The sequence below is a fragment of the Mastigoproctus giganteus genome, chromosome 7 (assembly GCF_048544385.1).
Source record: "Mastigoproctus giganteus isolate SK-2022 chromosome 7, ASM4854438v1, whole genome shotgun sequence".
NCBI lineage: Eukaryota > Metazoa > Arthropoda > Arachnida > Uropygi > Thelyphonidae > Mastigoproctus > Mastigoproctus giganteus.
Window position 1 is genome coordinate 28,387,773 of NC_143581.1, and position 14,557 is coordinate 28,402,329.

The 14,557-nt window shown below is 30.4% G+C and overlaps 1 protein-coding gene across 1 annotated transcript in view; it reads right to left on the minus strand.

Annotated features, from left to right (window-relative positions):
• The window catches only part of LOC150082763 (genetic suppressor element 1-like), a 132,521-nt gene that overhangs the window by 5,279 nt on the left and 112,685 nt on the right, over positions 1 to 14,557 (minus strand). The window contains exons 2-4 of the mRNA XM_090378274.1: positions 7,033 to 7,287; positions 4,069 to 4,256; positions 1,138 to 1,331 (exon numbers count right to left, since the gene is read on the minus strand). Of these exons, the coding sequence (XP_090234400.1) occupies positions 1,138 to 1,331; positions 4,069 to 4,256; positions 7,033 to 7,287 (637 nt within the window). The remainder of the gene's footprint in view (positions 1 to 1,137; positions 1,332 to 4,068; positions 4,257 to 7,032; positions 7,288 to 14,557) is intronic.

Consider the following 14,557-nt stretch of genomic DNA (forward strand, 5'->3'; position numbering starts at 1 on the left):
GCAGTGTCCGTTGATTACCACTCTCTGTCTTCTCCCCCTCAACCACCCCTTTATCCATAGCAGCAATTTGCCTCCAATGCCACACTGCTCCAATTTGTGCAGCAGTCTTCCATGTGCAACAGTATCAAAAGCCTTTCTAAGATCCAAGTATATAATATCAAAGTTATTCCCTGCATCCAGTTCATTTGTGACTGCATCATAGTATCCAATCAAATTGGTCAGGCAAGACTTCCCCTTAACAAAACCATGCTGTGTCCGAGCGATAACTGAAGTCTTGTCTAGATGATCCTGCAGTGCTTCTTTAACCAGTGCCTCCATTAATTTTCCGGGAACAGAAGTTAAACTCACAGGTCTATAATTACTTGTGTCAGCCTTTGATCCTCCTTTGTGAATTGGGGTCACATTTGCACATCTCCAGTCCATGGGTACCTCCGCTGACTCCAAGGAAGCTCTCAATATTCCACTCTATAACTACATTTCTAATTCAAGGTGGTTAAGTAAAATCAATAAAGTAAATTTTGAATTCTAACTGGATTTAGCTGTATTTTTATACAAATATAACCTAAAATTATACAAATAACTTTATGACAAAATGATTTTTATAATGCAGTATCTTTGAATCAAGAGTGTCAAGTCATTGTTTTTCAAAATCAATGTAAAGAAACATTTCTCACAACTCTGCCTTTTCCTTAATATAGCTTTTTATTTCCAGCATTGAATCCTTTGAATGCTGCAAATAAATCATATAAAATAACACTGTTAGATTTACTTTCTAAGAATTACAGCATTAAACTAATTAATTATGTATTTAATTATAATCATTAACATGCTGAAGAAAGAACAGAAAATAAAAAATTTATTTTTAAAGATTAAACAGTTCCATTCTCTATGGTTAACAGTAATGTTTTTAGAAAAAAAAAAAAAAAAAATTTGATTCATTTAATAAGAAGTTTTTTCTCTATGTGCACCCAAATAAAAAGCTCCATATAACAATGCCACAAAGTGGTAAAGAATAATGCTACCTGAACTGTTGTCTACGTTAAATATACCTGCAATAATTACAAAGACTCCTAGGTATAGATTAATCCAATAAAAGGTGGTGGAAAACTACTCCAGCATTTTTTTTTACCAACTTACCTAACTTGAGAAACAGATGGTGATATCCCCATTTCCTTTGTACTAAGATGATGATCATCCCATTTGTCACCATGTAGTGACCTGCTTGTAGGTTTAGAAGCCTCAAGTTTCAGACTCAATGGCTCAGCCCTGTGGTTATTACTAGCGGTAGGAGCAGCAGTTCGTGGTAGACTAGTCAAATCTATTGCCTGTAACTAAAATATATTGGTATCAGATTAAATTTTTAAAACCAAGTTAAATTATTGAAATAATAGTTTATATTTCAAAAATAAAAATTTCTTTAAAGAATTTCTTTGAGCAATTAACTTTTTAAATATTTGTGGAAAACACATCTTTGTGGTACCACTGTAAACAACTTATGGCACTCCCAAAATTTGGCTCCCTGGGTATCCAAATTTTGAGGGAATCATGACTGTTTGAACTGTTTTTAATTGAATTTAAAAATAAATTTAATTAAAATGCCTTGTGCATTTCATTACCTATGAAGGGGAGACGAAGGGGGAGGGGTGAATAAAAGTCTTTCCACCCAGTGCACCTAAATTCTTCGGGCCGGCACTGAATTTAAGAACATTCAACATATATAAATAAAAATAATTTTAGGGATATTAAATTTTTTTTATTTAATTTTTCTTTGATTTTTTGAATCTCTCTCTCATCACAATATAATTTTGCATTCGTGCATGAGTTTCTATATAGTCACAGTTGGGATTTATCACCGTTTTAAATATACCAAGTTTTATGCAAATTATTTAAACAACAAATACTACCCATATTTTCTATCAAACCTGGTTTCTGTAGTTATAAAAATTAAAGCACTACACCCTTTTTTATAATCCCAAAAAAAAGCAAACTTTTACTTTTTAATCTTTTATATTCAATAATTAATTATTTAGTATAATATAATACACAGAGGTGGATTCCTCTGTTTTTTTATAATTTAGTAAACAAGTATAATAAAACCCTAACATTATATAGAAAGAATGACTATATTACAATGTCACAGTTTAAGCAAATTAAAGCACGTACCTACAATGTCCCCCACTCTTTCTGGCCAAATAAAGCTACATAAAATGTGGTAATCCGATACACCCAGTTGTTTCATACAAAAATTCGGCACTCATCTTTAGCGACGTTCGTCTATTCTATTTTAAAATCATTTAGAGAAATTTTAAAATATAATATAAAAAAATTATGATTTGCTTTTTATGACATTAAAAGACCATAAAATTAAAAAGACACGAAATTATACTCTTGATGTAACATCTTTATACACCAATGTAAAGATTCCATATACACTAGATATTGTTTGGGATCTGCTTAATGAGAGCAATATCAATATAAATGACACTAGGTTACCCAGAGATAAGATTTTTGAATTTACTACAATATTAGTTTCCATCAATTATATTTTATTTCAAGAAAAAATATACAGACAGATTTTGGCTTACCAATGGGCCTTAGCATAAGCGGACTTACTGCAGAATTATATCTGGACAAGATAAGAGAGTATATATTTGAATCCATTTATACCAAAAGTTTCATATTATGGCAGATACTTAGACGATGTCCTCATCATAACTAATCAGACTACCATAAATTCTGTTTTACAAGTTTTTAATAATATCCATATGAGACTAAAATTTACTTTAGAAATCAAGAAGGAAGATACAAAATCTATCAACTTTCTTAATATTACACTACAAAGGGTAGGGGAAAAACTCAATTTTAGCATTAATAGAAAACCTACTAATATGGGCATGTTATTACACTACAATAGCTACCACCAATGCATATACACAAAAAAAAAAAAAAAAACAACAGTCATGCTTAACAAGTTTTTAAATGCTTTCAAATATTCCACCACACAAAGGGGGTTACAGTTGGAAATTGAGGAACTAACAAGGAGATTCCTAAATAGGTTATCCAATTACCTTTATTAATAAAATTAAACTGATTTCCCAGGAAAAGATAACTAATAACAATCCAAAAACAAATATTGATAAAGCATTTTATTATAGTCCCATATGTAGAAAACTGGTATAACAAATTAAATGATTTATGTAAGGGTACAGATATGAAAGTAATAGCTAGACCGACCAATAAATTACATACATTATTAAAGAAGGATTCCTCAAATTCTTCCTTTCAACAAACGCATAATCTCGTCTATAGCATTTCGCGTAAAGACAGACTCAGTTTACGTTGGATCTACTCGGGGGGTGTTGGATTTTCATATTATACATTAGGCTTCTGTACGTGTGTCAAGAGCAAACGCTTCAGAGTTGGCATTCCATGCTGTGAATGAGGCACATTCCTTTCTTTTTAATGAAGCCAAAATAATTAATATTCAGCACAATTATAGTAAATTACTTATTGCTGAAATGCTTGAAATGAAACTCCATAAAAACAATTAATATTCGTAGATCTTTTTTAATATCGGATGATTTTTTTAATATCGGAGATAAATGCATGCATTATGAGGACTAAATTTCTTTTAAAATACTTACGCATCGACATTTTTTAGTTTCATTCCGTCCTGTGAACACGAAACATTGAAAAGTTTCCGTCTAACTTAAGGAGGAAGAAATCTGTCTTCATGTATTTCTTACTTAGTTGTTCTTTCTACTATGAGTAAATTTGACATAATGTTTTCCTATACTGATGGTTGCATCACGGTTGATAATTTTGGAGTTGGGTTGGGGCCTCGACAGTGATTCCGGGTTATTAAGTAGGTATCGTAACTATCGTTATGGAACACATTAAAATGTAGTTTATTAAATTCATTGTATTTTAATTAATTTACGTGATGGACTAGGAGATTTGGATAAGAATCCTTCCTACAAAGAGATAAGGTAATCCCTGTATTATTTACTAAATTATTAATTACATATTGATATTTAAGCACACACACAACAAATGTACTATTATTACCTTTCGGTGATCGGCTGGATGAGTTACATGAGAACGAGTAGGTGCAATTGTAACTATAGGAGGAGAAGCTGATGAGTACACCACTTGGTGGTTACTGAGATACATAGGAGGCACTGCATGCTTTGTGGCACCAGACTGTTGAACCAAAGCAGGGGAGGATACTGGTGTAATTGGGGATAGATCTTTCTCTGTTCAAAAATTAAAAAAACATTACTGTATTCAATGGGTAAATAATGCCCAAAAACTAAATATTTTATGTCAATTTGACACTACCAGGCTTTATGCAATATGATACAAATGTCATTTGACAAATGAACAAAAAACATTATGATTAAAAGTAAGTACTTTTTTTTTTTTTTTTTTTTTTAAGTATAACAATGGTACTAAATATGTTCACTAATGACTACAATGTAGTACTCCAATTTGTCAGTTCATTTCTGAGGAATTATCCCCAGGGGCTTACATCTGGTGAACATAGGCTTGGCACACCCAGGATCCTGAGCTGGATATCATCATTCTTCTCTTTCTTGGCAATTCCCTTCTACTTGTGGCCCTTGTTCCTCTCTCTCTCAGATTTTTTTTTTTTTTTTGGCTGGTATAGCAAAAGCCTCAGGCTTCCTTGCACCATATGGCTAAATATAATAATAATAATATTGCTGCTTTAAAGACTGTGGAACGTGAGTTATACAGTCTTTAAAAGGTTGCTAAGTGATATATGCTTTTATTATTATCTCACCTTGCTCCTCTGGATTTTTCTCTATTTGGGTCCATTGAAATGGATATTTCAATGGACCCAAATAGAGAAAAAAAAAAAACAGCAATATTATAATTATTATTCTGATTTGTTTCTTACAAAGACAAGTAAAACTCAGATTAACTACTAACAAAAGTTGTTGCAATAAATAACTTTCTCCATTTGCAGAAATAAATACATTTTCTCTACTTGCAGAAATAAATAAATAATAGATAGAATAAATTTTCTTTAAGTCTGGTCTGCCTTTGGAAATAAAGAATAAATACAGCCATAAATATATTTGCTATGGTGGACTTTATTTTTGTAAAACTTTTGACATAATAAAATCTCTTCTTTTTTTTTTTTTTTTTAGCTAATTTTATGATTTCTGAAATACTATTATTTATTAAATTAATCTTCATTGTATGTAAAGATACGATACAATGTACCCATCACGGCATGGTGCCAGGGGTTTCACAGAGATAAATATAATAAGACATAGTAAGAATATAAATAACAAAATAATAACACTAATAATTAATACTAATAATAATAACAACAATGATGATAATAAAATATAAAAATTGAATCGATAAAGTCCAATCCAGGAACAGATACCATGTGAACCACTTCTCCATACATGTACAGTAGAGGAATTTGTGGTCCACAGAATGACACAGGTTGAGTTTCTTCACAGAGATTTTACACTTCAAATTCGTCCCTTTACTGGGTGGGGAGCAGATCACATACTTTTCTTAACATCCTTCTCCTGTACTACTTGTCACTGGAAAACCAGTTCACATCAACGTCTAGCGATTATATAATCGTTAACATTTGTGTGGGAAGAAATCTTTCAGCCATGTGCAGTCTCACATGGGTCGAACACAACTGCGGCTTTGCTCTCAATGCAGGAGGAAGAACTCTCGAGCAGATCACATCCCAAATGTTGGGAGCGGAGATCTTTCCCATGAGCATTTTCACAGTGAAGGTTAGGAGTGTCTGTTCCATCTTCACTGGCAATCATTCTAGACAGAGAGCAGTGGCAATTGCTGTAGTTTGCTGCTGTGGAGATAACTGAGACTTCCATGTGGCCCATTTCAGCAACCAAAACTTGGCTGCATAAAGGGGCTTTAGTGTAGTTTTTATTATTAAGGTTCTGGAGATTCTATTAAAAACAGCACATTTCAAATAGATACTATTTAACCTTCCATGCCACTTATTATTTTTTTTTAAATCTAGAAATAAAATCAAATCCTCCTGTGTACCTTTCCCACCAATATTCTCTAACTGTATTTTCTGTTTTCATTTCGAGATACTATGAATTAAGACATTAAATTTTTGTTTGGTGTTTAAAAGACACCAGGCTAGCAAAAGTATCTACCTTTCTTCTTAGTAATTCCCATTTCCATGTGGTGTCTGTGAGATGCTAGCGACAGATATCTAATCTTGCCGTAATGCTTTGTTTTCACTGGCTAAACATGAACAGCTGATAAAAATATACACTGAACCTCACTGTTGTCTTGCATGGCAATCTGGATGGGGGGGGACAATAAATTCTAAAAAAAAAACAATATGGTAAATATCTTTATTACTGGTTTCCCTCACTAATTTTTGTGTGATATTTTTTAATTTGCTAAACCCAATCCATCTAGATGCTATGAGAGTTTAGGAAATCTTAATTAATAGAGTACCATTTTCAATTCAATAGAAAAGCTAAAAATTAATTTAAAAAAACAGGGGAATAAATAGACACCATGTGAGGGTTCGAGTGAGTGAAGATTAAAAAGCAGTTTTAAATAGATACTATTTAAAACAGCACAGTTATGCAAGCTGCCAGTCAGCAGCTTGCATTACTGCTGTAAATTATTTACTAGAGCTAAACTTACCAGACAGTTTCCATAAAAATACTGGACACATGAGGAAAGGTTGGCAAAAAAAAAAAAAAAAAAAAAAAAAAAAAATGCACCCACTGAAAGGGGTTACATTATAGTATGAAATATTAATTTAACAAAACTTATTTAATTAAATAATATGGGGGGGCTTACAAAGCAGACTAAAATATCTTATTTTTGCACATTTTAATAATAGACCATCAAAATCCATCTCAAAGATGTGTTTGAGCGAGTGTGTGTGTGTGTGCATGATATATATAAAAACTATGCAATTTTCAGCATTAAAAATAAAATTTTTTTTTGAGCTAATGACAATACATGAAATATCTCATCGGTTACCTAAAACTGGATCCACCGCTTGCTTAGCAAGCTTCCGCAAAGCAGCAGCGAAACTGGAAGTTCTTGCAGCACTATATGCCATATTATTTCCAGCAAAATGAGCAAGAACATTGCTAGGTTGTGGTGCTACCTGATGTAAAGGAGACACAGCGGCCATCGTGCGTCCCACAGATTTCTGGGCATTACCACAAGGTGTGTGCATTGTCAGTGGAGGTGGAGGGGGCTGTGGTGGAGGCTTACAGCCATGAGGAACATCTGTTAGGAAAAGGAAAAAAGTTGGATATTAATTTTCTATTTTACAATATATACATACATGTATATAAGTAAAGAATCTTATGGATGAGTTGTGCCACTTGCACAGTATAAGTGAATAAGAAATTTGCTTACACTGATTTACCCTGCTTACATCTTTATGTATATAAACTCGCACAAATCTGGATTCTAGGCGCCTTTCCTAATGCAGAAATAAAATGCATGACAACTACTACATATAATACAGATTCCTGTGTTACATGTTATGGTTGTCCAACATTTCATTTGGTCATCTGAGAATATCAACCATCATCATTTAACTCCAACACTAGCTGGGGCTATTCTGAAGTATGGATGTTAAATATAGCATTAAAATGTATTTGATAAAATTTAGAACAGGGTGTGCACGCCATACCCACCCTGTTCTAAAGAAAAGGAACAAGGCTCAGTTTTAAATAGATACTATTTAAAACAGCAAGAACATTACTAGGTTGTATCTGACCGATAAAGACTCCTCTCACTCACCCCATTATTCAAGCAAAAGAAGTGTGGGTTTTTTTTAATAGACTTATTTTTCCCCTGTTCTAAAGAATTGCTTGAATGTCCAAATTAGTGGCATAGCATAACATAGCCTTTTTTCAATGAACCAAAAATGAGTCTCTTAAAGAAAAAAAAAAACTGCAGTTCTTTTGCTTGAATAATCCAGTGATTGAGAGGAGTCTCCACCTGTCAATCACTGCCCTGCCTTCTTCCTTTTCTTCTCGCTGATAGTCCAGAGTGCACACCCTGTTTAAAGTTTAACCATGTATTTTTTTGCAAATGCATTAAAAAAATAAATAAATAAATAAATAAATAAATAAAAAAAAAAAAAAATATATATATATATATATATTACAGATAATAGAAAGAATAAGCAAATAAATCCAACAATAATACCATCAGGGACCTAAGATAACGCAAAAAAAAAAAAAAAAAAAAAAAAAAATATCGCTTTTTACCGACAATCTAGATGACGTCAACTGGGGCCAACCACCCAGAATGAAGGCAAAAAACGACAAGAGGTTCTCTGTTTCTGTGATGATTAATATATGCTAAGTAATTTAAATCTAAACCAAATGTAAACCACTATAGGCCTAAAGTAAATCGAATATAAAACGAAAGATGATAATAAAAATTTTAGCAATATTAGAATCAAAGGTAGGAAATATAAGTAAAATATAAATGTAAGCATATATTAATCATCGTTGACCCGACAGAGAACGTAATTTAATGATTAAAATAAGATTAAATATATAATACATACTACATATTGACCGTATCTAGGACATAATGTAATAGTCGTCAAAATAATATGTGGTGCCCCCTATGTGATGGATACGGTAAAAATAATTAATTAAATTAAATTAACGCATTGAGAAACATGCAGATAGTAAGAAGAAAAACTAAAGGAGTAGGAATAATAGAACCTGAACTCCACAAAGGCGAAAAATAGTGGTATAGATAAGAAATAGTTTCTCCTACGTCCTCGGATTGCCCTAATAATTTCGGAGAAATAAAAATAAAGAGTGTAGGACAGTTTAAAGACATTACAAGATATAAGTTGTGGCTCGGGTATGCCCGGGATCGCAAACCCGTTCCTATAGTAGGACCCTGAGCTGAATTTGCATGTTATCTTAGCGTGAACTTAAGTAAATTTAAATAAATTTAACTATATTAACTATATATTTAAAAAAAAAAAAAAAAAAAAAAAAAAATGATACACTGTAATTTGCAAGCCGGTGGGTACAAGTTTTCTACGCCGTAAGACACCAAGAATGCAAAGTGTATCCTATTTACATATATACATGGCACTAAATATAACGATTATATTGAAAATTATATTAAAACAATAGGTTCAGAAAACAAATTTTTGAAATTAATAATGCTTATTGCTTTCCTGAAATGATATTTCAGGTAAGCGATGGGGAAATTATTATTGATCAACTTGCCGTACAACACTGTTAAGCCCGCTGAACAATTTTTATTACTATTGCAGATATAAGCAATCCTTAGACATTGTGATAAAATTATATTAGCATGCACTGATTTTGATATATTAGATTTCCAATTTGTAAGGCTTACTACGTTAAAATTGAATGCATCTCTTTTATTATATACGTTTACGTCTATATTATTATTATGCAATATTTCTATATGAAGATCCAGATAGTTTGCTATAGTATCAGAACTATTAGTTTTTTCCAATACAAGTTCTACTGGATATAATTTACTGTAATCCTGGACAAAATGTGGACAATTAAAAACACATATATCATCTACGTATCTATATATAAGTAGGTTATCTTGGAATTCTCTTTCTGTATAATGTAGATAAAGGTTTGCAATTATGCTTGATGCTGGACTTCCCATAGGGGTGCCAGTGACTTGCAAATATAACGATGTTCCGTCATATACATAATTATTAAAAATGCATAATTTTATTAGAGTATCCCAATAGGTTAAATCAACCTTTATAGCATTTTTATTTTCTAAATATAGTTTCTGGAGGACGACTTCTAAGTTATTAAGATTAATGCTCGTAAATAGACTGTTAAAGTCAAATGTTTGTATTTGATGAATATTGTTATTTTTTAGAGCATTTATAATAGGTAAGTTATTATTTATTATAATAGTTTTATTTAAGTTATTTAATATAATTTTAAGTAACTTTTCTAACGTTTTTCCAGGAAATTTAGCATAACTATCTCTACATGATGTTACGAATCTAAAAGCAATCGGTGTTTTATGAAATTTGGGTATGCCATATATAAATGGAAATTTTAGGTTATTATACTTTAATTTTAATTTTTTATGCAATGCAATTAATTTTTTGATTATTATATTATGGGAAGATGTTATCTGTTTATATGTATGGCTAGACTGTAGTTCATTTTTAATGATTTCTATATAATATGATTTACATATGATTGCATAATTACAAGCAGCTTTGTCAACGGGCGTAATCACAAAATGTTCATGTATATCTTTGAGCTGCCTATTTATTAATTTGGTATTATATAGATTATCTTGCATGAATTTCAATTGATTATATTTGCTAGATATGATATTTAGCATTGTAAATAGCCACATGTGGTATGCCTCAACCGGTATGTTATGGTTGTATGCTGATTTTATACAATATTTAAGTAAATCTAGATATAACAATTTTTTAAAATTAGATTTAGTAATAGGTAAATTAGGTCGAAATTTAAAACCCAGTGATAAAATATCTCTAAGTTCAGGATATGGAATTATATCTAAATTGCCGGTTATAATGTGATTATGGTTAGGATCCACGTATCTATGAAATGAAGGTTTGTGGCAAACACATGTATCCTGTCCGATGTTAATATTGTGAAGATTTGTAGCTATTGTTTTATAGTTACACGCTTTAAGACCAAATGGTCTAGAATATCTAAATCTGATATTAATATGTAAGTTATTAATAGGCAGCAAGTCATTGCGTAAATTAATAGTTTTATGTATATCTAAATCATCCATTAATTTGTTTTGAAAGTATAAGATAAGGACAGAATTTTCTGGCTGCTTGTTAACATTCAAAATATGACATCTGAATTTGACAATGTCTGATATGATGTGCATAAGATGAGAAGATACAAAGACGTAATCATTGGTTTTTCTATTTAGTGCTTTGAGTACACTAAGTTTAATACTGAAAAGTGTGTTATGAATTTTACTGATATTTATAGGATCCGTGTCCCACATTTTGAATAAATCTATGAAGTCTCCTAGATGTTCTCGGTTGCTATTATGTGTGTTGGATTTTCTATATTTCCTATTGCGATTATATTTACCAAGTTTGGCAATTTGAAACATGTTATAAACGCAAATATCTTTTAAATTATTCGTCAAATATTTTTGATTAAATTTATTATTTAGGCCGTATGGATATAGTGTTTTATATTGTAACATGCTAATATCTTCTTGCAATAATCTATCATTTGCGTTATTAATTACGTTAAGTATTGAAATGAAAATATTACTAAAGGTATGTTTTTGGAAATGTCTAAATTCAATATCGTGTTCCAAATTACCTGTTTTCTTGCTGGATTTGTTATTATAAGTTTTAATATCGGAACGATGAAGGTTCATTCTAATATTTAGTTTATTGCTAGTTTGACCAATATATTTAACATTGCAAGTACGACATGTGATCATATATATGACGTTATTCATTTTACAAAATATATGTGAATTCGTATTAATTGTAGCATGATTTGGATGCATATAGGGGCAGGTAAGACATAATTTGTTGTTACAAGGTTGAAATTTAAGAGATGGTGATCGGATATTAGTGCCAGAAGCATTATATGCTAAACTGCTCTGTAAAGTGTGTGATATTTGTGTATGTGTCGATGTATTAACATGGTTAGGATTACTATCCAGGGCAACAATAGTATCCTCGGTCACTTTTATCCTACTCTGCCGATGTAGTATATTATTATTATTATATTTAAGTGACATAATAAGAGCAAAGTTAATATAAAATAAAGTAAAAGCAAAGTTGAAATAAAATAAAATCAAGATGCGCAATCATAAATCCATGAAGGTAAAATTAAGAAGGATCGAAACAGTTAAGAAAATAGAAAAAGAAGAAAAAGCAATCTTAGGTAGTGTGTACTTAACCCAAGCAAAGCTTATGTATTTATAATTAAATTAAAACGACAGTAACTGTAAATATGTAAATAATATTTATGAGTCAATGCAGTTGCAAGCAATCATGCAAAGCACCCATAATGTCTATAATATTACAGATAATAGAAAGAATAAGCAAATAAATCCAACAATAATACCATCAGGGACCTAAGATAACGCAAAAAAAAAAAATTTTTTTTTTTTTTTTTTGCGTTACCTAAGATAACGCAAAAAAAAAAAAAAAAAAATTTTTTTTTTTTTTTTTTGCGTTACCTAAGATAACGCAAAAAAAAAAAAAAAAAAATTTTTTTTTTTTTTTTTTGCGTTATCTTAGGTCCCTGATGGTATTATTGTTGGATTTATTTGCTTATTCTTTCTATTATCTGTAATATTATAGACATTATGGGTGCTTTGCATGATTGCTTGCAACTGCATTGACTCATAAATATTATTTACATATTTACAGTTACTGTCGTTTTAATTTAATTATAAATACATAAGCTTTGCTTGGGTTAAGTACACACTACCTAAGATTGCTTTTTCTTCTTTTTCTATTTTCTTAACTGTTTCGATCCTTCTTAATTTTACCTTCATGGATTTATGATTGCGCATCTTGATTTTATTTTATTTCAACTTTGCTTTTACTTTATTTTATATTAACTTTGCTCTTATTATGTCACTTAAATATAATAATAATAATATACTACATCGGCAGAGTAGGATAAAAGTGACCGAGGATACTATTGTTGCCCTGGATAGTAATCCTAACCATGTTAATACATCGACACATACACAAATATCACACACTTTACAGAGCAGTTTAGCATATAATGCTTCTGGCACTAATATCCGATCACCATCTCTTAAATTTCAACCTTGTAACAACAAATTATGTCTTACCTGCCCCTATATGCATCCAAATCATGCTACAATTAATACGAATTCACATATATTTTGTAAAATGAATAACGTCATATATATGATCACATGTCGTACTTGCAATGTTAAATATATTGGTCAAACTAGCAATAAACTAAATATTAGAATGAACCTTCATCGTTCCGATATTAAAACTTATAATAACAAATCCAGCAAGAAAACAGGTAATTTGGAACACGATATTGAATTTAGACATTTCCAAAAACATACCTTTAGTAATATTTTCATTTCAATACTTAACGTAATTAATAACGCAAATGATAGATTATTGCAAGAAGATATTAGCATGTTACAATATAAAACACTATATCCATACGGCCTAAATAATAAATTTAATCAAAAATATTTGACGAATAATTTAAAAGATATTTGCGTTTATAACATGTTTCAAATTGCCAAACTTGGTAAATATAATCGCAATAGGAAATATAGAAAATCCAACACACATAATAGCAACCGAGAACATCTAGGAGACTTCATAGATTTATTCAAAATGTGGGACACGGATCCTATAAATATCAGTAAAATTCATAACACACTTTTCAGTATTAAACTTAGTGTACTCAAAGCACTAAATAGAAAAACCAATGATTACGTCTTTGTATCTTCTCATCTTATGCACATCATATCAGACATTGTCAAATTCAGATGTCATATTTTGAATGTTAACAAGCAGCCAGAAAATTCTGTCCTTATCTTATACTTTCAAAACAAATTAATGGATGATTTAGATATACATAAAACTATTAATTTACGCAATGACTTGCTGCCTATTAATAACTTACATATTAATATCAGATTTAGATATTCTAGACCATTTGGTCTTAAAGCGTGTAACTATAAAACAATAGCTACAAATCTTCACAATATTAACATCGGACAGGATACATGTGTTTGCCACAAACCTTCATTTCATAGATACGTGGATCCTAACCATAATCACATTATAACCGGCAATTTAGATATAATTCCATATCCTGAACTTAGAGATATTTTATCACTGGGTTTTAAATTTCGACCTAATTTACCTATTACTAAATCTAATTTTAAAAAATTGTTATATCTAGATTTACTTAAATATTGTATAAAATCAGCATACAACCATAACATACCGGTTGAGGCATACCACATGTGGCTATTTACAATGCTAAATATCATATCTAGCAAATATAATCAATTGAAATTCATGCAAGATAATCTATATAATACCAAATTAATAAATAGGCAGCTCAAAGATATACATGAACATTTTGTGATTACGCCCGTTGACAAAGCTGCTTGTAATTATGCAATCATATGTAAATCATATTATATAGAAATCATTAAAAATGAACTACAGTCTAGCCATACATATAAACAGATAACATCTTCCCATAATATAATAATCAAAAAATTAATTGCATTGCATAAAAAATTAAAATTAAAGTATAATAACCTAAAATTTCCATTTATATATGGCATACCCAAATTTCATAAAACACCGATTGCTTTTAGATTCGTAACATCATGTAGAGATAGTTATGCTAAATTTCCTGGAAAAACGTTAGAAAAGTTACTTAAAATTATATTAAATAACTTAAATAAAACTATTATAATAAATAATAACTTACCTATTATAAATGCTCTAAAAAATAACAAT